General features: G+C 40.3%; 1 protein-coding gene and 1 pseudogene across 2 annotated transcripts in view; both read right to left on the reverse strand.

The window, feature by feature from the left end:
- Positions 1 to 19,161, reverse strand: part of ADAMTS12 (ADAM metallopeptidase with thrombospondin type 1 motif 12) — a 367,261-nt gene extending 348,100 nt beyond the window's left edge. Inside the window, exons 1-2 of one of the 2 annotated variants that reach the window (XM_021671873.2) lie at positions 18,857 to 19,161; positions 9,495 to 9,856 (exon numbers count right to left, since the gene is read on the reverse strand). In XM_021671873.2, coding sequence (XP_021527548.2) covers positions 9,495 to 9,856; positions 18,857 to 18,983 — 489 coding nt within the window. In that variant the 5' untranslated portion in view covers positions 18,984 to 19,161. Of the gene's footprint in view, positions 1 to 9,494; positions 9,857 to 18,644; positions 18,703 to 18,856 lie in introns of those variants that run through there. The other variant, XM_064375917.1, reaches the window with a different exon arrangement.
- Positions 15,149 to 15,248, reverse strand: LOC135274982 (U6 spliceosomal RNA; annotated as a pseudogene).
- Positions 19,162 to 25,282: the final 6,121 nt, after the last annotated feature.

The following is a 25,282-nucleotide window of genomic DNA, read 5'->3' on the forward strand; positions in this document are numbered from 1 at the left end:
ATGTTCATTATGTGAGAAATATTATAGAATAAAGAATAAAGGAATATTATGAACAACTATATGCCCCAACATTTGGTAACCTAGATGAAATGATTCCTTGAATGACACAATCTTTCAAAATTCAGACAATAAAAAATAGGCAATGTAAATGGGTCTGTATCTATTTTAAAAATTAAATCAATAATTAATAACTCTCCAAAAGAAAAAGCATCAGACCCTGATGGGTTCACTGGTAAACTCTATCAAACATTTAAAGAAGAAATTATGTCAATTCCCTGAAATATCTCCCAGAAGATAAAAGCAGAGGGAATTCTTCCTTATTCCATGAGGTCAGCATCACCCTAACAACAAAACCAAAGTAACTGCAAGAACAAAAACTACAGACCAATTTATCTGATAAATGTAGATGCAAAACCCCTCAACAAAATATTAGTAAATTGAACTCAAATATGTATAAGAAGACATTTTTTCTGCTCCTTGTGTCCCAGCCACTCCACTTTTAGCCATGGCTAAAATGAACCCAGAAACATTTCAGGCAGGATATACAATATGACATAATCAAACAGGAGTTATCACATATATTCAAGGCTAGTTCAACATTCAAAAATTGATTAATGTAATCAATGACATTGATAGGCTAAAGAAAAAAATTACATGATCATACAAATAGATGGAGAAAAAAACACTTGAAAAAAATCCAACACCCATTTATGATAAAATATCTCAGTGAAATAGAAATAGAGATAAACTTCTTCAATTTAATAAAAAATATTTCTTCATACTTATGAGAAACTAGAAGCTTTCCCAATAAGATCAAGAGTAAGGCAAAGATATCCTCTCTCACCACTCCTTTTTGACATCATATTGAAAGTTCTAGGTAATACAATAAAACAAGAAAAGGAAATAAAAGATATACTAATTGCAAAGGAAGAAATAATGTTGTCTTTGTTCACAGATTTTTTTTAAAAGAACTCCTGAAACTAACAAACAATTATAATTATAGCAAGTGATTGTATCTAGCCTTGCATGACACAAGGTTAATAAAGTGAATTGTTTTCTTACATACCAGCAATAAACAAGAAGTATTTAAAATTAAATATTTAGGTATACATCTAACAAAATATGTACAAGATCTATATGAGAAAAAATACAAAATTCTGATAAAGAAAATAAAAAAGAAATAAATGAACAGATATTCCATGTTCATGGATAGGAAGACTGGATATTATCAAAATGTTATTTCTTTCCAACTTAATGTATAGACTCAATGCAATTCCAACCAAAATCCTAGTGATTTACTTTATGGATATCTACAAAATCATTCTAAAATTTATATGGAGAGGCAAAACACACAGAATAGCCAATACAATATGGAAAGAGAAGAGGAGAACTGACACTATCCAACTTCAAGTTTAACATTAAAGGTATAATAATCAAGACCACGTGCTATTAATGAAAGAAGAGAAAAATAGATAATCAAGTGGAATAGAGAGACCATAAATAGATCAATATAAATATAATCAACTTATCTTTGACAAAGGAGCAAAGGCAATGTAGTGAAAGACAGACTTTTCAACAAATGGTGCTGAACAAATAAACATTCACATGCAAAAATAATCTAGACACTCTTTGGGAAAACTAACTAAATAAATCTTACATTTGTCAAGAAAATTAACTGAAAATGGATGATAGCTTAAGTGTAGAACATAAAACTATAAAACTTTCTATCCATCTATATATATATATAATCTAGACAACCTTGTTTTTGTCAATGACTCTTTAGATATAACATCAAAGGCACTACCCATAAAAGAAATAATTGATAAGCTGGACTTTATTAAACTTAAAAATGTCTGCTCTGTGAAAGGCACTAAAGAATGAAAAGACAAGTCATATACTGGGAGAAAATATTTGCAAAAGACATCGGATAAATCAACTGCTGTCAAAATATACAAAGAATTCTCAATACTCAACAATAAGAAAATTAACAACCTGATTAAAAAACAGAACAAAGACCATAACAAGAACCTCACTAAAGAAGATATGCAGATGACAAGCATATCATGACACTCCACATCATATGCATTTCCATGATGAAGAAAATACAAATTAAAACAAAAAGAGATACTACCACACATTTATCAAAATGGTCAAAATCCAGAACACTGACAATACCAAATGCTGAAAAAGATATGGAGCAATAGGAACCACTTCATTGCTGGTGAGAATGCAAAATAGTGCAGCCACTTTGGAAGACAATTCAGCTGCTTCTTACAACACTAAACATACTCTTACCCTATAATTCAGCAGTAACACATTTTGGTATTTGCCTAAATGAGTTTGAAAACTCTTGTCCACACAGAAACCTGCACAAGGATGTTTATAGCAGCTTTATCATAACTGCCAAAACTTAAAAGCAACAAAAATGTCTTTCAGTAGGTGAATGGATACATAAACTGTAAATCCAGATAATAAAATATTATTCAGCACTAAAAAGAAATGAGCTATCAGGCATAAAAAAAAAGGGGGCCAGGTATGGTGGCTCACACCTGTAATTCCAACACTTTTGGAGGCTGAGGCGGGCAGATCACAGGGTCAGAAGACCTAGACCTCACTGGCCTACATGGTGAAACCCCGTCTCTACTAAAAATACAAAAATTAGCTGGGTGCCGTGCTGCATGCCTGTAATCCCAGCTACTCAGGAGGCTGAAGCAGGAGAATCACTTGAACCAGGGATTGAAGGTTGCAGTGAGTCGAGGTTGTGCCACTGCACTCCAAACTGGCAACAGAGCAAGACTCCGTCTCAAAAAAAAAAAAAAAAAAAAAAAACAAAAACAAGGGAAACTTAAATGCACATTACAAAGTGAAAAAGGCCAATCTGAAAAGGCTACATATTGTATGCTTACAACTATATGACATTCTAGAAAATGTGAAACTAAAAAGATCCATGGTTTCCAGAAGTAGGAGAGTGGAAAAATGAATAAAGTGGAGCACAGAACATTTTCAGGGCAATGAAAATACTGTATATAAGAATATAATGGCAGATATATGTCATTATAAATTGGTCCAAACTTATACAATGTACAACACCAAGAGTGAACTCTAATGTAAACAATAAACTTTAGGTGATAATGATGTGTCAACATAGGATCATCAATTGTAACAAATGTACTACTCTGGTGGGGGATGTTGATAATGGGAGAAGCCATGTATATGTGGGGGCAGGGAGATTTATGAGATATCTCCTTTACCACCTTCTCAATTTTGATATAAATCTAAATCTAATACTGCATATATATATAGAGAGAGAGAGAGAGAGAGAGAGATGGATAGATAGATAGATAGATAATACTTTAAGTTCTGGACATGTGCAGATCTTGCAGAATTGTTACATACATATACACATGCCATGGTGGTTTGCTGCCTCCATCCCTCTGTCACCTACATTAGGTATTTCTCCCAATGTTATCCCTCCCCAATCTCCCCATCCCATGCTATTCCTCCCCTAGTCCCCAACCCCCCAGCAGAGCCCAGAATGTGATGGTCTCCTCCCTTAGTCCATGTGTTCTCATTGTTCAACACCCATCTATGTGTAAGAACATGCAGTGTTTGGTTTTCTGTTCTTGTGTCAGTTTGCTGAGAATGATGGTTTCCAGATTCATCTATGTCCCTGAAAAGGACATGAACTCATCCTTTTTTATGGCTACATAGTATTCCATGGTGTATATGTGCCACATTTTCTTTACCCAGTCTATCAATGATGGGCATTTGGGTTGTTCCAGGTCTTTGCTATTGCAAACAGTGACACAATGAACATACATGTGCATGCGTCTGTATAATAGAATGATTTATAATCCTTTCAGTATATACCCAGTAATGGAATTGCTGGGTCAAATGTTATTTCTGGTTCTAGATCCTTGAGGAATCACCACACCGTCTTCCACAATGGTTGAACTAGTTTATACTCCCACCAACAGTGTAAAAGCATTCCTATTTCTAATACTGCTCTTAAAAAATAAAGACTTAAAAAAATAAATCAATGTAGTCCATCACAGTAATAGACTAAAGAAGAAAAGCACATGATCATATCAATCGACGCAGAAAAAGCATTTGACAAAATTCAATACCCATACATATATTAAGAAAAAAGCTCTCAGAAAACTTCCTTGACTTGATAGAAATCATCTACAAAAACAAAACAAAGCAAAACAGATAGTTAATATTATACCCAATGATAAAAGTCTGTATGCCTTTTCCCTAAGATCGGGAACAAAGCAAGAGATGTTGCTCTCCCCATTCTTATTCAATATACTGCCCAAAATTCTAGCCAATGCAATAAAGCAAGAAAAGAAAATTAAAATGCATATGATGAAAAATAAATAAATAAAACTGCCCCACTGGCAAATGACATTATTGTATACATAAAAAATCCCAAGGAATCTTCTAATAAAACCATCTTAGAGCTAATAAGAGAGTTTAGGAAATTCACAGGATACAGAGTAAACATACAAAAATTAATTATATGTTTATATACTAGCAAGCAATAAGCACATGAATACTAAAATTAAAATTATAAGGACTTAGAAAATGAGACATTTAGGTATAAATCTAACAAAACACATATAGAGCTAGGATTTTGAAAACTACACAACACTGATGGAAAAAATCAAAGAAGATCTAAATAAATCAAGATACATACCATGTTCATGGATTGCAAGACTTGACATAGCAAAGACGTCAATTCTTCCCAAACTAATGTACAGATTTAATACAATTCCTATCAATACCCCAGCAAGATTTTGTAGACAAGATTATTATAAAATTTATATGGAAGGACAGAGAAACTAGAATTACTAAAACAATTTTGAAAAAGTAGACTAAAATGGAAGGAATCAGTCTACCTGATTTCAAGACTAATTATATAGCTACAGTTATAAAGACTGTGTGCTATTGAGGAAACAGAACCTAAGACTCAGAAATGACTCACAAAAATACATCCAGCTAATTTTTTACAAAAAATGCAAAAGCAATTTAATGAAAGAAAAACAGCCTTTCAACAAACGGTGCTAGAACAAACAGACATCCAACCAACAAAGCAAAAAAGGAAGAAAGAGAGACAAGGAGGGAGGAGGGGAGGAAGGAGAGCCTCTAAGTCTCATACTTCACACAAAAATTAACTCAAAATGGGTTATGGACTTAAATGTAAAATATAAATATTTGGTGATAGCAGCAGGAAAAAATGGGTATAGCTATAAAAGGATGACATGAGGGATTCTTGTGATAAATATGTGTGTCATCTTGACTATATCAATGTTAAAATCCTAGCTGTGATATTGTACGATAATTTTGTAAGATGTTGCCATCAGAGGAAACTGGGTAGAAGGTACATACTAAAACCTCTTTGAATTAGTTCTTACAACTTTATATGAATCTACAACATTTCAAAACAAAAAGTTTAACATAAAAATAACTAATAAATGCCTCTCTCAAAAGTTTAATCCGTATTTGAGTTTAAAACAAGAATGAAAATCTCAATGCACCCAAAGGGAAACTTAAGGCTGGAGAGTGGATGGAAGTTAAAGCTGGATGGCTCTTGAGAGATCCATGACCAGTTATTCAGCTTAAGAATTAGAATTTACGCCAGCCATGTGGAGGGCTGGTCGGCCTGCCCTGGCCGTCGGGCCCACCACAGCGGGGGTCTTGGAAAAATTAAAATAAATAATAAATAAATAAAAAGAATTAGAATTTAATTTCCCAGCAGGGACCAGAATTAGGGCTAGAGTTTTTGACAAGCCAAGAACTGTACTCACTTTAGTAAAGCCTGAGCTAAGAAATGCTATGAACAGGAATTAAATAATGTGTTGTAAACAGAAATTAAAACTATTACTTCAATGATCCAGGTACACAGTCCAGAGGATAGGTGCTTGGCAGAAGTCGAATGCCCCATGAAAAATCAGAACCCCAATCCTATCTTACGCATGAGGGTAGAGTCTCACATTTTGCACTATCCTTCCAGTGCAGAAATCTAAACTGAAATACTAACAACAAATTCACTTGGAACCAATCCTGTAGTGCCCCTGGCAACAGCAAAACCAAAACCACCCCCACTGAGATTCTCATCCCTGAGGATAAATTCAGAGTCTGATTAAAGAACACAGTTCCTCCATCAAAAAGCTGAGAATGGAGCAAATCAACTAAACTGTTAAATTCAAATCATAGACAACTCCAAGAGAACACAGCCTCCAACATCTTATTCAAATGACCACATCCAAAACAAAGAAAGCCAGGCTTGCACCCAAGAAATAACAGGCCAATGTCTTGGTCCACATAAAAGTGTTTCCTTCCTAAGAAAGACTTCTCAAGTACTACTTCTGCCCCTAAAAGTGGAGAAGTGATTAGAACCAGCAGATCCTAGGCCTGCCATCCTGTGAATTTGAATGTAGGGTCAGCTCTGGGTGAAAGAGAGAACAAATACACTAGACGTCAGACCCTAGACACGTGGTCAGAAGTCAGACATAGTCCAACCACTACCCTTTCAACTAGGACCACTCTAGGTGGACACTGGCAAATTTTGGCACACAAGCAAATGAACTTGAATCCAGTCAAGTAGTGCGAACACAGAAAGGAAAGAAACTCATTTGGCTTTGGTGCTTTTTTAAAATAACCATCCATTAAACATCCAATTATATGTAAAAATTTCCAAGGTAATCCTGCCAGTGGAGTGTTTCTTCTAGAAAAATCATTCACTGATTTGGATGTGAAAATTTTCCATCATCTTAACTACGACTTTGTGCTCCTGAACTTTGTATGAATCTGATATCTGAATCTGAAAATGCCTATATGATAGTACTCTTGTTCCTTGGGGCCATTTGAAATTGAAAGGGTCCTAGTATTCTTCCCAAGCCTGGGATAATGCTAAACAATATGCAATTTTTCTTAGAAAGCACAAGATGAAAGTAGGGAGCAATTTAGAGCAGTGGTTGCACCCCTGGTTGCTCATTAGAATCACCTGGGGAGATCTGCTACTTTAGAGTAATATTGACCAAATACCACCTGTTAACGCTCACTTATGCTAAGCCAGTGGTTGGCAACATCGACTGCACTTTAGAATCTCCTGGGGAGCTTTACAAAATGCTGACGTCTGGAATCTACTCTCAGACCAATTAAATCAGAACATCTAGGCTGTGGGGTTGGGACATGGGTCCATTTTTAAAGCTAGCCAGTTAAGCTTAATGTTGAGCAAGGGTTAAGAATGACTACTCTAGTCCAGGGCTTCTCAAACTTCAGTGGGCATCAGAATCTCCTGGAGAGCTTATTAAAACAAAGGCTTCAGACAGGCGAATCTATAGACTGAATGTGGATTAATGGTTCCCTAGGACTGGAGGAATGGGAAAATGGGTATGTAACTGCTAAGGGATATAGGTTTACTTTGTGGGCTAATGAAAATATTCTAAAATTTATGATGATGGTTGCACATTCTGAATATATTTAAAGTCATTGAGCTGTAAACTTTAAGTGGGTTAACTGTACGTATGTGAATTATATCTCAATAAAGCAGCTAAACACACACAGAGAGATATTTGCCCATCCCCAGAGATTCTAATGCACTAGGTCTGAAGTGGAGCCCATGGGTTTGTCTTTGTTATGAGCTCCCATTAAATGTGATGTTGATTCTGCAAGTCTGCAGACCATACTGCTCCATCTCATGGAAAGGTGCCCATGCTTAATGAGCATGATAATGTTTCATCATCAAGGGCTCTTTCTTCAGTTCTGGCCATAAAGGATCAGGTGCCATGATGCTTCCAAAGTTGTCTCACAGAAATGAGAGCCAAGATTGCAAAGCGGGGATATGATGTGAGTCCACAACAAGCCTAGAGGTTGACAGCTGGGAAATGTTCTGCAGCTCAACGAAGCCCCTTGTAAAGCCCGGAGATAAGAGGAAGAGGAAAATAGAAAACCATTCACCATTCTTGATTTTATGCTATGATCTAATTAGGAGGAAATGATAAATACCTAATATGAAAATCCAAATTTACAGAAAGAGGCAAAGCAAGATGTTCTATTTATTGTAAAATGCAATTCATTCCCAGAGGTTCTTTGGAAAACTTAAACTGCTGTATAATGTTTTATATGAATTTTCTCACAGTATTCTAGCAAAGCCAAACTCTACAGATACAAGATAAACAGAGCCCTAAATTACGAAGTACAGAACTTCTTAGCAAAATGGCAGTAACAATGGGAAAATTTGGAACAAGTGTCTTTTGTAGGAATGCCAATGCCACTAGAAGGTTTGTTTAACAAACCAGCCCTGGCACAGGTGCCAAGGCCGAAACATGGACTCCTCCATAACCACCTTCAGGACTCTGGGATCCCTTCCCCTGTGGTCACTCACTCCCTAAACACACACCTCAAAAAACCTCAGCAGAATTCCTGAGCATTGTCTGCCCTGCAGTTGTTGGTGGGGCTGTCACTGTTTCTGCATTTTGAGATACAGCGTATAATAGTAGAAAGACCTGAACCCAAGGTAACTTGCACAGTGAATTTATTCAACGTCTCCAAGCTGCCTCATCTGCTAAAACAAGGCAAAGAGGACAATGTACATGAACCACACAGTAAACCACATATTCCAGTGTCTGGCATATTCAAATAATAAAATACAGTAACAGCAGCCAATATTCATTATTTACTATTTATTAAACACTCTTCACAATACCCTATTAACAGTGTCAGCAAACTTTTTCTGAAAGACTAGATAGCAAATATTGTACGGTTCCTCAGCCATACAGTACCTACCCCGACTACTCTGCTCTGTTGTTGCAGGTCGAAAACAGCCGTAGACAATCTGTAAACACATAGTGTATCTGCCTTTCAATAAAACTTTATTTATAAAAACAAGAGGCAGGCCAGATTTGGCCTATGGTTCATAGTTTGCCAAACCTTGCTCCATGAGGCAGGTACTATTATTATCTCCATTTTACAGATGAGAAAACAGAGGCACAAAGGGATCAACTGACCGCCCAAGGTTTCCTCATGTAGTCTGATTATGAAGCACACAGAGTCAACTATTCCATCACAGCAGCTGCTATCACCGTCATTATTCGTAACATTCTCACTCAGTCCAAATCTAAGTTCTGCTCATTCAAAATATGCTGCCCAGCCAGTCAGTCAACAATACCCTCAGGGCTGCCTCAGAGGCTGAAGACCATACTCAAATTTTTCCTTTTCTTCCCCCTCCAACCCCGTCCTGATGTTCCTGGTTGGAGTTCTGCCTGCCTCCTCTGAACCCTCAGTGCCCTTACTCTTTGTACCTCTCAAGTTGATCTCCTTTATTTATTAAACACTTTCTCACCAACCCCTCTGGAGGCTAGGATCATCACATCACAGGGGCTTAACTCCCATATGTCAGTGCATCTATGAATCTGTTGGTAGTAGGTCTACCAGCTGAGGCTCTAGGGGCCGGGGCAGAGGAAGGAAAGGCCAGTGCCCACACTCACCAGTCCATGGCAGGCACTGAGAGCTGCCATCCCAACTCTGGTGCCCTGCTGCAGAACCGTGCCACTGAGATGGCAGAGGGGGGCGGAGGAAGCCATCATCTTAACATTGGAGAGGTTCCCATATCTTTTCTCCATGATGTAGCTATTGGAAAGAAATCTTCGATTGACTGTCAAATTAAAAAATAGGTCCTTCTCCTCATGAGAAATTTTGTAGTACACCCAGTCCTCTGAGTCATCCAAATCTCTCTTCCTCCTGCTGCTCGTGATGAGATGGTGCAAGCCATAGGACAGAAAATGCCCACTGGCGTCTACTCGAACTGGGCCCACCACGTGGTATTCTGGCAGGCTCTTGATAAAATGCTCTGAAAGAAAAGGAGAAATGGAAGAACAGTGAGAGAGATCGGTAGTAAGGCAAACCCACTTTCGTTTGGAACTTAGATGCTAGCTTTTTAATTACAAAATCCCACTGTTGACTTGAAGTTTAGCAATCCCGTTCATCATACAAATACTGTTAACATTAAATTCCCAGAACAACTCAGATTTACCTAGTGCCCCTCCTCAGTGACATATCAGGTGTTTTATCAGAGACAAATTAAGATAGGAATTAATCTGTAAGGCATACAGTTGGAAAAGGAGCAACCTCTGAATGAGGAACAAGAATCTTTCCCCAGCACTTTGGGAGGCTGAGGCGGGTGGATCACGAGGTCAAGAGATCGAGACCATCCCGGTCAACATGGTGAAACCCCGTCTCTATTAAATAATACAAAAAATTAGCTGGGCACGGTGGCGCGTGCCTGTAATCCCAGCTACTCAGGAGGCTGAGGCAGGAGAATTGCCTGAACCCAGGAGGCGGAGGTTGCGGTGAGCCGAGATCGCACCATTGCACTCCAGCCTGGGCAACAAGAGCGAAACTCTGTCTCAAAAAAAAAAAAAAAAAAAAAAAAAAGAATCTTTCAAGTCTAGAGTTCAGTAAGACAAATCACAGAACTTCACTGTTGATTACAAGGCACTTCAACACCAGGAGCTTCCTGTTAGGTCGGATTAGAGGGAAAACAACAGAAAAACATGGCAAACTCATCATATACATGCTCACACCAATTAGAGCATAAGAGTGTTCCATAATGTAACAAAGAATATGTGAAAGAAGAGGGTTTTAAAAAAAATGTTTACAAAATGCATACGATAAGGGGATATATCAGGATCTGAGGCATTGGCTCAAAATATAAAAACTGCCACTTTAAAAATGCAAGACAGGAACGCTTGATCCAACACAAGAACACATACACATTTGGACCTACTCAAATTTGTCTCTCTACCACTAGCTCCTTATTTAGTTCTTTGAGAATAACAAAGAATCTACCTAGCAGGGAATTTATCATCACTTTGGATTACAGACTTCTTAAAGAAAACCATTAACCATTTACTAAGATAAACTAAACTTTTGCTAAAAAAAAAAACCTTATACTTGTCACCTCTCAGTTGTAATTTTGCACTTTGTAACTTGCTTTATCTTGCTCATGTAGCTTCCCCAACCAGAATGTCTTTTGCATTCTATCAAAATCCTGTTTAAGCATTCACATCTCCACTCAAATCCTCCCTCTTCATTCTCCTAGTGTCCCTGGCTAAACTTCTCTCTCCTTTCCCTGAACCCTCATGCCCTTACTTTCTGTACCTCCCAGAATGGCTTCATTTTATATTGCCTTTTATCATTTATCACCAAATCCTTTGAAGGTCAGATTCTTGTACATCACAGGTGCTCAGTTCTTATATGTTGATATATCAGTAAACACTACTGTAGCTGGTTAATTAAAATAACTGGACTTAATGAAATACAATTATAAAAGAGCTTTTTTTTTTCCAGACAACTACCTACAAAATGATTCCAAGGTGGAATCATTCTTCTCTGCCTTGGATGAAATATGGGGCAGAACACAGAATTTCCACTCTCAGGTACTAACAAATGGTCTCCATTTTTAGGTGTAAAAAGTCCAGACGCATTACTTCTAAGTGCAGCAGCTAGGCACAACAGACCACACGGGAACATGGGCAAATCTTAACAGCAATGCTCCATGAAAATCAATAAATAAAACAGGCTAATGCAGAGCTATTTACATTCATGGAAAATGTGCACACACTGAAACAATAATACAACGTTTTCCAGAACACACAAGAACAAGAAATACATATGGAACCCATTAAAATGGTTTTCCATGGGGAAGAAGGGGAGCAGGGAGTGGAAACAAAAATGCATAAATATATATAATAAAAAAAGCTTTTTCACAAATTCCTGATACTAGTGTGCCATGAACTGAGGTGTATAACTGACTCAGTCCTCTCTCCTGCCCACTTACTCCCTAAGAAATGTCTGCACCAGTTTAGTATTGGAGGACCTTCCAAGTCTAGACCTACCAAAGAGAGAAACTGTGGGTGGGGAGGTGGATGTAGTCAGCTCCTGTAGTATTTCTCTCTGGCTGCTCTTCTCCTCTGCTTCTCACAGTGATGCCTCTGGCTCTTCCAGGGCTCGAACAGGGAAGGCAGTTAGGGGCAGAAAATATCTTATTCAGTTGGGTCTAGCAATGGTGTCATCTAGCAATGGTGCCCTGTATGCAGCCAGTGTCCACATGCTGACTGACCTCTTCTATTAAGAGAAGCTCCATAGGCATTAGGAGACCTCTGCCCCCTTCAGGTTCTTCAATGTGAGCAATTCCTCCTCCAACTGGCCACCTGCTGCTTTCCCATCTTCTACCTCTTTACTGAAACCATGTTACCCCTGCAGGGCATCTTCCTTGGCATCTTTTCAAGATGATCCACATCTGGTTGCCTCCCATGAGGTCCAAATCTGGCTCACAAGAGGAACCACATCCCTGACCTTCCCTCCACCCCCACCCCACGTCATGAAAATCAGGCCACTCCTGGCCATGCTCTTGGTCAGTCCTGTCACTAAATTTCATTCCAGCCAGTCTTTTGCCTATCAGTATTTTAAGGCTAAAATGTTAGTGGTCATGCTCCCCAAGACCACACCAAGCTCTCTGAGACCTCTAACCATCCCTTCACGTGTCTTGAGTTGGGGCACAGTAGGGGGAATGAATGCCCTGGCACTCTCATCTCTCCCGAAGAAATTCTGTCTCTGAAATCTCTCCACAGGCCTTTAAACCTCTCCTCTCAAGCATACTAGGAGAGTGAAGGAATTAGCATCACACCATCACCCTGCACATCCCACACACAGTCTGAAATTTCTCTTTAAATATGTGTGAAATATTATTATTCTTTTTTTTTCTTCTCAGACTTAAGAATTTGGCAGAAGCTGAGACAAAGTAAGAGTCCCATTTTAATACCCTGTTACACATGCAAGTCTCTGCATGTTCGTCAAAACAGAAAAATAAGCATCTTTTCTAGCAGATTACTTTTTCAAAAAGCCAGACTGATTGATTTAAGGGGAGCACAAATGAAAAGCAACCACATTTTAAAAAATGAATTCTGAATAAAATATTACACTCTTCCAAGTCAAATGAGCATATAACCTATTGAACAACTCTGAAAAGAGTTGAAAGTATCTTATTTGTTATACCCAGAAAACTACTATAATAAAATTTAGGTTGTCATGAAACAAACTAACAAGTATGATTCTCAATCTTACATTATTAAAAAATTACTCTAAATTTTTATGTAAGTTGATATATCAAAATAATTGTGGTAATTTTGCAGAAGCATGATCTCTTCTATAATTGCAACTGTGAGATATATTAATATATATGCATATGAACAAAGCCTTTGAAATAATGGGTAAGAGTGAAAATGTTTATGATGATGAGATTTGGGGTGTGGTTTTTCCTCTTGAAATTTGTAGTTCCTGTGTTGCTTTTCCCAATTAAAGATAAATAGGTGAGAAGGATTGAATGAGAGAGTGCTGCGCTGGCTTGTAAGATAACTATATAAAATACCCAGTAGACAAGGTAAGTAAGGCATGCCAGTGCCCCATGACACAAGGCAGTCTGACACTGGTCGCTCCTGACGCCCTGCTGGCTGTGCCCATTACAGCTGGCTGCATCCCAAGGGAAGAATTCACCTTGGAAGAGGCATCCCTTGACTGAGACCACTGGGCATAGGGAAGGAACGGCTAGAGCAGAGCTCAAGGTCTTCTCAGGCAATAGGAAAGCTAAATGAGTTTGGAGTGACAGATCCACAGGAGTGTTATCGGGGGTAAGGGTGTGAGAAAGAAAAAGCAGGCCAGGGTGGAAGCAGCTTTAAATGGCAGGCTAGTATTCTGCCATCCAGGCCATCCAGTGGATAGAAGCAATAATCCCAGATCTGAGTTAGAAGAACTGCAATGGGGGCTGGGCGCGGTGGCTCACGCCTATAATTCCACAACTTTGGAAGGCCGAGGCGGGTGGATCACGAGGTCAATAGATCGAGACCATCCTGGTCAACATGGTGAAACCTCGTCTCTACTAAAAATGCAAAAATTAGCTGGGCATGGTGGCGTTCTCCTGTAGTCCCAGCTACTCGGGAGGCTGAGGCAGGAGAATTGCCTGAACCCAGGAGGCGGAGGTTGCGGTGAGCCAAGATCATACCATTGCACTCCAGCCTGGGTAACAAGAGGGAAACTCCGTCTCAAAAAAAAAAAAAAAAGAAGAACTGCAATGAGAAGAGTGCGGAGGAAGCAAACTTAAACGAGGAGTTATGGCAATGTATCCAGAAAACATATTTTTCCATACACTTCCCAACTTAAAATATCCCTTATAGAAACCACTTCTGAAGATACATCTCACAGATTTAAACGTGATTCTTGAAAGTATAAAATGAGACTAAAGCTTGTCAAAGCCCTAGCACCTATTGCTCAAAAAATAAAAGAGCAAACAAATTTATAAATTTTGACCCAGCTGCTTTTGATCTAATAGATTTTTAAGAGAGCCAATCTAAATTGGCTGTAGAATAACATGATGATAATAATTATAGTGTTTCATGAGCACTTATTATGAGTCAGGTACCATAAGTCTTCCCTCATTCAATACTCACAACAGCCCTGTGACAGAGATTCAGTTGTTATCCCCATTTCATAGGTAAGGAAACTTGAGTGTAGGAAGTCACTATGCCACATTATACAACATTCCTTGGATTGAAACGCTGTGCCTCCTATTTCAAAACCATGCTCTAACCACCACACTCGATTAGTAAATAAAGAAAAGCAAGTGCTCTTGGCAGAGAGCACAGCAAGGTTAGAGCTAATAACACTGCTCCTAGGGACAGTGATCTGACCAGACAAGAAGTGCTTCACCTCTTTACACCTCAATTTGCTTAGCAATCAATGGACATAGTAATTGCCTCTTTTTCAGGCAAACTAATGGGGAATAAGATCAGTTTTCCCTCCTAATCTGATTGCATAGTAGGCAGCTAAGCCATGGCAGCCCACAGATGTGGATGGAAATCGGAAGTCACTCACAAAGCGTGGTTTCTGTTGGTGACCAAGCTCAGCTACCTCATCTATACAGAGGGCATAATAATAATAACATCTACCTCCCTAGTAGCCGAGTTTCTACCCTTAAAACCAACAATGGTAGTGTTTAGCTAATGAATGTTATTTGTCAAGTACGATTTTAAATCTATTAAATATATTAATATATTGGAGCCTGACTCCCAGCCTAGGAGGTAGATGCTTTTTAATGGAACGCTTCACAGATTTGCATGTCATCCTTGAACAGGGGCCACGCTAATCTCTGTATTGCTCCAATGTTAGCATATGTGCTTCCAAAGCAAACATTAACTGTATTTATTCTTTATATTTATTTCTATCTTAGAGAGAATTGAATGTCTAACATGCATTTCTAAAAAAAAGTTATGAAATTCCTGAAATAGAGGTTTATTTTCATAGTTATCTTCCATGTAAGATAACAGTAACCTTGCAACACTATTTTTATTACAGAAATTTACACGTGTTGAAAGGTTGTTGAAATGTTGTGAAGAACTGTGTTGGTCTCCTCAAAATTGTGAAGTATGCCACAGAAGGATGGATTTGCTCACCAACTCTATTATAACTAATCCACTAACTATATAGCTTATTATAACCAACACAAAATATCAAATCTGTGGACTCTCTTCTTATATTAATAGCTGAAATCATTTCCTCCTTGCAGAATTTCTTTTGGCAAATAGAATACATAAATAATTAAAACACTTATGTGAAAACACTGCAACGTTCCCTCTGTTTCTTGCACAAGACTAGAGTTCATCTCTAATATGGAATAAAGTGCCTGTCCTGTTGATTTCACAGAGATGTCAGGAGCAAAAGAGGTCACAGAACAGACTGGCGCTTTGTAAACAGCATAGGGGCAAACAAACCTAAGGGGATATGATTGGCTGTAGAAAAGAGGGAGTATGTTGTGTGCAAGCTTAATATTTCCCATTGTTCTGATACTTGGTTGTGAACCAAGAAATCCTGAGTAAGTCACAGCACATTCTTACATCACAACCGAGCGATTTGGAAAGAATACTGGGCAGAGTTAATCAAATAGTCTGTTTCTATGTTTCTAGTCCCAGAAAGGACTGAATTTATCTCTATACTCCTTCCGACTAAAAGTCTCCCTGACTTAGCTCAACTCTTAGAACTAGAAGGAACCTAAAAGATTATTTAGTGTCTGAGTCTGTCTCCAACTGTGGAACCCTGTGCAATTCCTTTTATCCTCCTGGTGAAGGGGAATTTAGTAGGTGCTCAATCATATATGTTCACTAACTGATGCCCTAGACCTCCCATTCTTATGCATAAAAGTAAAAATGGCGGCCAGGCATGGTGACTCATTCTTGTAATCCCAGCATTTTGGGAGGCCAAAGTGAGAGGATCGCTCAAGGCCAGGAGTTCAAGATCAGTCTGGGCAACATAGCTAGACATCATCGCTATAAAAAAAACAAAGAAAATGTTTCAAAACTAAGAATGAGAAGATCTTTGAAATAATTTGCAAGTTTAAATGTTCAGGATTTGAGTGCATTCAAAAATGTTATCAAAGTGGACATGGAAGTCTAAGGAGATTGGTTATTTGTGAGGCTGTAGGTAGGTCATTTGCAGGGAAAACCCAGGCTATCCTAATCCCAAATAGCCTTAGAATTTCCTTCTCTACTAGTTTGCCCTCATCTATCCCTTCCTCCCTCTTTCCCACTCCCCTTAATTCTAAATGTTAAGTCTGCTTAGAAATTTCTCCTTTGCACTAAATGTGAATTATTTGTAAATCCACTAGGGAATTGATTATGGTTGGTGAAATGCTTTTAAAAACTGAAATTACTGGCCTGGTGTGGTGGCTCACACCTGTAATCCCAGCACTTTTGGAGGCTGAGGCGGGCAGATCACCTGAGGTCAGGAGTTTGACACAGCCTGGCCACGTGGTGAAACCCCATCTCTACTAAAAATACAAAAATTAGCTGGGCATGGCGGCTCATCTCTATAATCCCAGCTACTCAGGAGGCTGAGGTAGGAGAATCACTTGAAACCCAGAGGTAGAGGTTGCAGTGAGCCAAGATGGAGCCACTGCACTCCACCTGGGAGACAAAGAACAACTCTATCTCAAAAAAAAAAAAAAACAACTGAAATTATTTTTAAACCTAAATAAATATATATCACCAATAAGCTTGGAGCACTTTATAGGTTTTTTTGAGCATTGAATACTCTCAGCACATAGCTCTACATAGAGGTGACTAGAGAAAATAATCATATCTCACTTTCCAGAGAGCAAAAACCATGGCCCCGTGGTGTCTGCTTCACACCAAGCTGAATTCCCTTACAAAGAAGATGTGGAGCAAACAGAGCTGAAAACCAACCCAGGAGAATGTGTGTCTTTGAACCAAATCATCTCCCAATGCCCTGGGAAGTGCTTGCAGGCTTTGTTTGTGCTGCCCCAGAAGAGAGACTTTTCACAAAGGAACTGTTTTTCAAAGAACAACAAGCCCTGCTATTTTAAACTTGGGAGTGGGAGATTGTATCTGGACCGTTTACACAAGTGAGTGCTGGCTGATTGACATCTAACCCCAGTGCTTGCCGGCTCCAGCTTTCCAAGTAAAGCAAAGAGAAGGACTTGCTTCTGATACTTCTCGAGGCCACAGCTGATAAATTCTCCAGCAATGTTTGAATTTTACAACATGGGCAGAAAACCCTCCTTAGAAATCCTAAACAAGGATAGGCTGGTGATGTTTACCATTCAAGTGTCCTTGGGAATTAAAGGGATGTCAGAAAGCCACGGAGGACAGTTCCGGAGACTTCAGCACAGTCAGCAAACACAGGACTGGGTGAATGCCAACCCAGTGCTCTGTGTACATATGCATGTGTGTGTGTGTGTGTGTGTGTGTGTGTGTGTGTGCGCGCGTGCGTGCACGCACATATATCCCTATTATTGCTATAGGACAGTGCTGCATGATTCTAAGAGTCAGGCTACCTGGGCTCAAAATCCTGTTCCACATTAGCTGGGTTCATAAGTTCTCCCAGCTGCAGCTTCCTCATCTGTATAGCAGGGACAGCAACACTGGTACCTGCAACCTGGAAGGCTATTGCCAGTGGTCAGATGGGCTGACACAGATTGCCATGAGGGCCACTGCTGCTGCTAGGACTGTTTATCCCCAGAGGTACGATGAACCCCTCACCAAACACGAAGGTGTCTCTGACCCGTCCAAGTCCAAGAAACTGCTGAGTGTTAGGCTTAAAACAATAAAAACAACAAGTTGTCCACCAGAACGCTTCCAATGCTTTTTACAATAACACGAGTTCAGAAATCAGAAAGAGAAGCAGCCAGCTGTGGTCAGCGAGACAGGACAGAAAAAAGTGAGCCCTTCCCGAGGTATATTTCCCCCAAAAGGACTGTTCTTTTAAAAACACAACGCTAAATCTTTCCAGGAAACCAAAACACAGCCAAGCCTGCTCAGTAGGGGGGCAGAATCTCATTTCCCCTTTCCTGACCAGAAGTTTAAAACGAACTAGAAACACTGCAGTGACTGCCAGTAGCCAGTTGGCACTTTAAAAAAATAAAAATTTTTCATGTTCAGAGTCTGAAAAATAGGGAATCGAAACAATACAGCATTCAAAGAGGAGACAAAAGAGAAAAAGTGACCAGCTACCTCTTGGGTCTTTCAAAGACCGCAGTGTCATCCCTGCAAAAGAGAGAGCGAGGTACTCACCTTTCTGTAAGAATGAGGGACTCATCACCTTAAGCACTGAATTCTGAGAAAGCCTAGGTTCCTGAGCTCCCAGCCCAGATTTTTTTTATAACGCAGCCAAATGGCTTTGCAGAGTTCAGTTCTGCCGGGTGGGGGAAGGGAAAAGGGAGCAGCAAAGTTCCTGCATGTCTTACCACCACCGTTTTAAAAGGAAATAAAGAAAAGCCACTAACCTTGCCTCCTGTCCGGGAAGCTAAACGGGCCTGGCTGAGGCTGTCTCCCATGGCAAAGGGCCCCAAAGTTGAGGAGCTGAGCCACCATGGAAAGGTTTGCAAGCCAGCTCCGCTGGGCACATGGCATGATTCAGTTGTTGGGGAGAAGAAAAGTCAAAAAAGTTTTAGCCCTCAGCTCCAGAAATCAAGTGCTCGCCTGTGGCCCAGCAGGAAGATGCAGGGGTGCATGGTCCAGGCGCGAGAAGGCAGCGACTGCAAAGCTGCCCGCGATCTCCCTGTGCTTTTTTCAGCAGAAAGGGGCTAGACACCTTTTTTCCCCTCCCTCCTCCTGAAAGGGGGAGTGATTCAGCTAACAGTGTCCGCTTCCCGCGGGGTGTGGATGGGCCAGAGCGGGAGGGCGCAGCCCACTCCGGTTCCCACCCCGGTCCCCACCCCTCCGCCTCCCGCATGCCCCGGGGGCTCGCAACCCGCTCGGTGCATCGTCCTCCGGGACTCCCACCCCCGCGTTCCTCCGGCCCCGCCCCGAGCTCCGGGTCCAGCCAGCCGAGCTGACCGAGCCGGCCAAATAGGGGAGCCCCGGGAGAACCGCCCTGGTCCGCACTCGAGGAAGCTGCGAATGAGAGGCCCCCAGGACAGCCCCCCAAAGTGCTGAAATACGGGCGCAACACGAAGAGAACAGAGTCGGGGCAGAGGCGGCCCCACTCCCTCCGTCCTTCGGCGCCCAGCGCTGCCCCCACCCCTGCTGTTCTCCTCCAAGTTCCTGAACTTTTCCCAACATCGCTCTATCAAGACTCCTCACCCACTCGGACCGCTCTGGGATTCTCTTCCACTGGAAAAAAAACTCATAGGCAATTTTTGTCTTTGCCAAGTCACACAAAGGGAAATGGGCTGCGCTAATCGGCTACTGCGGCCTCAGCCAAGCCCCCTCATCTCTGCAATGAGGTGACTGCAGCAAATGCCTGTGGGCCCCTCTGAGTCTACAGATCTCTAGGCAGCTTTTCTGCTTTTAGAACCCCGTCTTTTCTAGCCCACCTCCATTCACTGGAAACCAGGAGAGTGGAGGAAGGAAGTAAGCCCGGGAAGGAGTTAAGGTATCCCCCAGTTTCCCTGAACTGGCTACCCTGGAGGGGGCGTCCATTCATTCAGAGGCTCAAGCTCTTACATCTGTGAGAGAAATCTACAAACTAGGGCACTTGCCAGGCATCTTGAGAATTTACTGGGCTAATCCAGCCAAGATTTTTCACCTCTGAGCTGAAACAGACCTCCTTACTCCATCCAGGAAGAATTCAGCCCCAATATTGAATTTTCCCTGGCTGCCAGCCAACCACATGTGTTCATGGAGAGGTCTAGGTTAACAACCCAATCTTGCATAGGGACAGAGCCTCCAAGGCAAACTCAGTGGCCCGCATGCAAGGTGGTCCTCTCAGATCTGGAACACATGGGCACCAAGACTTTTAGAGGTATATGCTGGTTTCCTATTATTGCTGTCACAAGTTACCATAAATTCAGTGGCTTGAAACAACTCAGATTTCTTATGTTACAGTTCTGGAAATCAGATATCTGAAACTGGTCTCACTGGGCTAAAATCAACGAGTTAGCACAGCTGCATTCATTTCTGAAGACTCTAGGGGAGAATCTGTTGTCTTGCCTTTTCCAACTTCTAGAGGCCACCTGAATTCCTCAGCTCATGGCCCTCTATCAAAGCTAGCAATGGCCCTTTGAGTGTGTCTCACATCACATCACTCTCTCTTCTTCCTACCTTTTCCACTTATAAAGACCTTTGCGATTACATTAGGCTCATCCTGGTTATCCAGGATACTCTTTAATCAGCTGATTAGCAACCTTAGTTCCATCTGCAACCTTAAATCCCCTTTGCATGTAACAGAACATGTTTTGTCGTCACAAGCAAGTCAAAGAACTACTCTGAGCCTTTTCTCTGTTACATAAACATTAGGCAGCAGGGTCCCAACTGGAGTCAAAAGACATTCAGATAACACAGGCACGATGACCTGCACTTGCAAGGGCATTGAAGAACCACTTGGACCAGAATTCTTTTTGTTTCTTTTCCTTTCTTCCTCTCCCCTTCTTCTTTGCTTCCCTTCACCCTTTCCTTTTCTCTCTCTCTCTCTCTCCTCCTTGTACTCTTCCTGTGACTCTTCTTCTTCCACTTTTTTTCCTCCTGCTGCTCCTTTTAATAGCAAGCAAGATCTTGTCCAAGGGCAAAGTCACTCCCAGGCCCTAGAGAAGAGATTTGTCTCTCAGGCAGAAACCTAAAGAACTCTGGAGAACTGCCGAGTTCCACCAATATCAGGGATGATCAGAGATGATGCGCTGAACACTCTGGCCTCACCGTTTAGCCTTTTCCACTCTAATAGCATTTCCTTTATTCTTTCTCCCATCTACTCTCAAGACTATAACCAGGAATATCTATTACCTAGAAGTCACCCAAGACTGAAATATTACAATTATAAAATCTTACCAGTGCTTTGTATTCTGCCAGCCCTTCCAAACCTTTATACCCAGTAGCATGGATCTTCAGCCTAATAGGAACTTCTAGTCCCTTGATCTCCCCATCTTTAGTTTTCTAATAATCAACATCTCTCTGGGCTCACCACCTTTTCTTCCCAGTCATACCCTTTGATCCATCTCCTTAAACCAGTACATTCAACATCTCATATCTTGCTCATCAAAATCTAGCTTTGTTTTACCCCAGGTGTTGATTTTCTCTGCTCTCTGTTTCCAAGGCTGTTGAAAAAAACTCACATAATTGTATCTAATGGTGCAACTATCAATTAATGTCTCCAACTTTAGCAAGTTCTCAACACAACTTAGCACAAATACACATTCTGCTACTACTCTACAGTTCCTCCTACTCTTTGCAGAATTTACAAAATCTCTCCAAAGCTTGGAGTTTCCTCACTATAGAGAGAAGACTTAATCCTCCTCAACTTTGCTTCTGCTTAATGGGAAAAGATAACAAATCCCCTTGGTAACCAAGGTTGGTAGCAATAAAAAGCCAACTACCTTTCCTGCCCACTGTGGGTAGGAGAACTGTGAATCACTGCATAGTCTCCAAACTATCCCTGAGCTTGTGCAAACATGCTGCCCGTGAGGAAAAACTACAAAACCATACAAGATTCCAGAGTCGAATGATAGCTAAGAACAGCAAGCATTTATTACACGCTGACTATATATTTGGCTCTGTGCTAAAGACTATATGGGCATTGCTTTACTTAAACTTCACAAAAAACATTATGTGAGTACCATTAGCATCTTCATTTTATAGATGAGGAAATAGATACTGAAAAGTTAAGTAACTTGCCTAGGATTAAGTGGCTATGAAGTAAAATCAGGATGAAACAGTAAAGTTCAGAGAAGTTAAGAGATGTAGCAAAACCACTAACTCAATTCAAATGTAGATCTGCTTTACTTACGGCCCCTAGTAATGTCCTCATCCACAAAAAGTGGAGAGGATTAGAATACTGACATACAGACATCATCAGAATGCCTTGGGTGGTAGTTTAGTTCATTATAGTATTTTCCATGTAAAAATGTCATTTGTGACCGAAGATCTAAGATACCTCACAAAGAGCTCCCTCTGTTTCATTAGCAAATAAGGCATAAAAAATGTTCATACTTTCCTAATAAACCCTTAGAATCACAAGGGATGGCTGAAGTTCAAGGAAAATTAGCTCAATGCATCTTTCAGAGCTGTCATTAGCATTGGAAAGACAAAAAAATAAATTGACAGTGGCCAAAAAAACCCTGACTTGGCCCTAAGAATCACAAATAAATATGCTACAAAAAGAGACTTCACATCTATTAATTCTGCCTAAATACCACAATCATCATCTCATAACAAAAATTATTGTATCACACCTTACAGTTTTTAAGGTGTTTCCCCTAAGCAGGTCAAAGGGTAGAAGAGAGAAAAATCTTCATCTGACATTTTCAAGAGTAGTCAGACCTTAACTCCACCTGGAACTCAAAAAGTAGTGACTTCAAACATCACATTTAAATATTGTTGCCACATGTACTATTTTCTTTTAAATTTTTCTGCAGCCAGACCTCACAAGAATTCACTCAAGTTGCTGAGAACACAAAAGTCTCTCTCTCTTTTTTTTAACTCCATTTCCAACTTTACTGTAAGTTTGAGATTGTTTCTAAATTTTGTTAAATTATTAAATGTCATAGTCTGTTCTCATTCTTCATAATAATTGAATACTTGGTAGAGATGCTGTAGAATTTTTGGAAATTAGGGAGGCTTATAATGACACATGTATCTATTATATTCTAGAACTTAGCCAATTAAATGTCCATGTATGGTAGTTTTTGGTGCAACTGGGCAAAAGCGTCCATGAGGACAGTTGTGGATTGTATCACTACCAAATTGGTCTTATGTTAGTCCTGAACCACATGGACACTATTCCCTTTCTTTCATTCAACCTTAAAGATTAAAGCTGAATTGAAGAATAGTGTGCCCACTTTTTCCCATGGAGAGGAAGAAATTAGGGGTGAAATGTATCAGGGACACTTTTAGCACTACCCGTTTAGCCAAAAGAGAATACTCCATTTATTTATTCAACAAATATTATTGACTGTCTACTATGCCCAGTCACTGGGAATGGAGCAATGAATGAAATAGAGTCTCTTGCCTTATACATGCATGCAAATGCTCTAGTGTAGATTTGTGGGAGGTAGAGAGATAGAAAATAAACAAATAAGTAAATATAGAATATTTGCTATAGTGATAAAGCAAAAGAGAACAAGAAGCAGGCTAAGGAGGACAAGGAGCGATTGAGAGGGGTAGGTTACAATTTTATATGAGGAAGGTCAAGTGTGATCTCTCTAATAAGATGACATTAGAAGCAAATAAGAACCTGAACAAAATAGTTATCCAGGAGAAGACTATTCCAGGCTGAGAAAGCAGCAATAGCAAAGACTATCAATCGGGAATAAGTAGAAATATGCTTGGAGAGCTCAAGAAAAGGAAGGACTTTGGTCTGGCTGGAGTGCGTGGGCAAGTGGAGAATGACGGTAGAAGTGGGGAGATTGTGTAGGTCCTTGGAGACCATAGTGACGACTTTGGGTTTTACCATAAGCAAAGTAAGAAGCATTGGGGATTCTGAATAGAGGAGTGACAAGAACAGACTTAGAAGGTAAAAGGATCTCTTTGGGTGCTGAGTTGAGATTGACTATAGAGAGGTAAAGGCAGATGCACAGAGAGCACTTAGGAGATTGATGGATTAGCCCAAGTAAGAGATAATGGTGGATTAGATCAGGTGGTAGCAAAAGACAGAGAGAATTAACCAGATTCTGTATTTATTCTGAAGGTGGAAACAACAGGACGTTTTGATCTTTTGGATGTGTGGCACAAGAGAAAGCAAGAAGTCACAGATGGCTAAAAGGTTTAGCGTTGCCAGTAATTAAGATGAGAGGTAGAAAACATTTGGTGGGGAAAATCAGAAATTCAGTTTGAGACATGTTAGATGTCTCTTAGACATCCAAATGGAAATGTCAAGTAGGTTGTTGGAGATACAAGACTGAGCTTCAGATAGAGGTCCAGGTTGGAGGTAACCATTTGGAAGTCATAGTAGTTATATGCATGAGAGTACCTGCTGAGTGAATTCAGCAGACAAGAAAGTCGACATAGGGACTAAACTCTGAGGTACTGCAATATTTAGAGATATAGGAAATAAAGAGAAATCAGTAAAGACCAAAGAGTGAGCAATGAGATAAGAAGAGAGTCAAGACAGCATGTTAACTTTGAAATCAAGTGAGAAAGGAGCTGTTATTCTGCAACTCAAACTGGAGTAAGAGGTGGAAAGGAGTCATGGCTCTTCATACTAAGCTGCGTGGAAGACAAAAATGGAAGAGTGAGACCAAAGACTGAGTGTGATCAGTTAAGAAACAATAACTCCACATACCAATAAATGCAGTTCAATCAACGTCCTTGAAATCTGTCCAGATTAGAAATTCCCTCATGAAGAGTGTTGTCAGGAAGAGATGGGAGTACCAACGAATGTCCACAGTCCTAGTTTACCCTGCTCTTTATGTTCTCTTAACTTGCTGAGTTCAAGTAGAAACCTAAGAGAGCCTGGAGTGTGCGTCTCCTCTTCAGGGCAGGGCAGCTGAGGGTCAGGGAGTTCTACTGTGATCTGAGAGGGCCACTGCCTGTTATTTTTCACTGCTCTTTGGTATCCTTCTGGGATCACTGAGAAAAAGAAGTCAACTGTGCCCTCAAGAAAGTTTGAAGTAAGTAAATGAGATTAGTTCAGGTAGCAGTAAGGATGTATAGTCATGCATCACTTGGTGGAGATGCGTTATGTGAAATGTGTCCGTAAGTGATTTTCATCATTGACAATGACGAAGTCACCTAAAAACTTAGAGAAACCTAGATGGTATCGTCTACTGCACATCTAGGAT

Source organism: Aotus nancymaae, unplaced genomic scaffold (genome assembly GCF_030222135.1).
Source record: "Aotus nancymaae isolate 86718 unplaced genomic scaffold, 86718_ANA_hifiasm-v0.15.2.pri h1tg000014l, whole genome shotgun sequence".
Taxonomy (NCBI): domain Eukaryota; kingdom Metazoa; phylum Chordata; class Mammalia; order Primates; family Aotidae; genus Aotus; species Aotus nancymaae.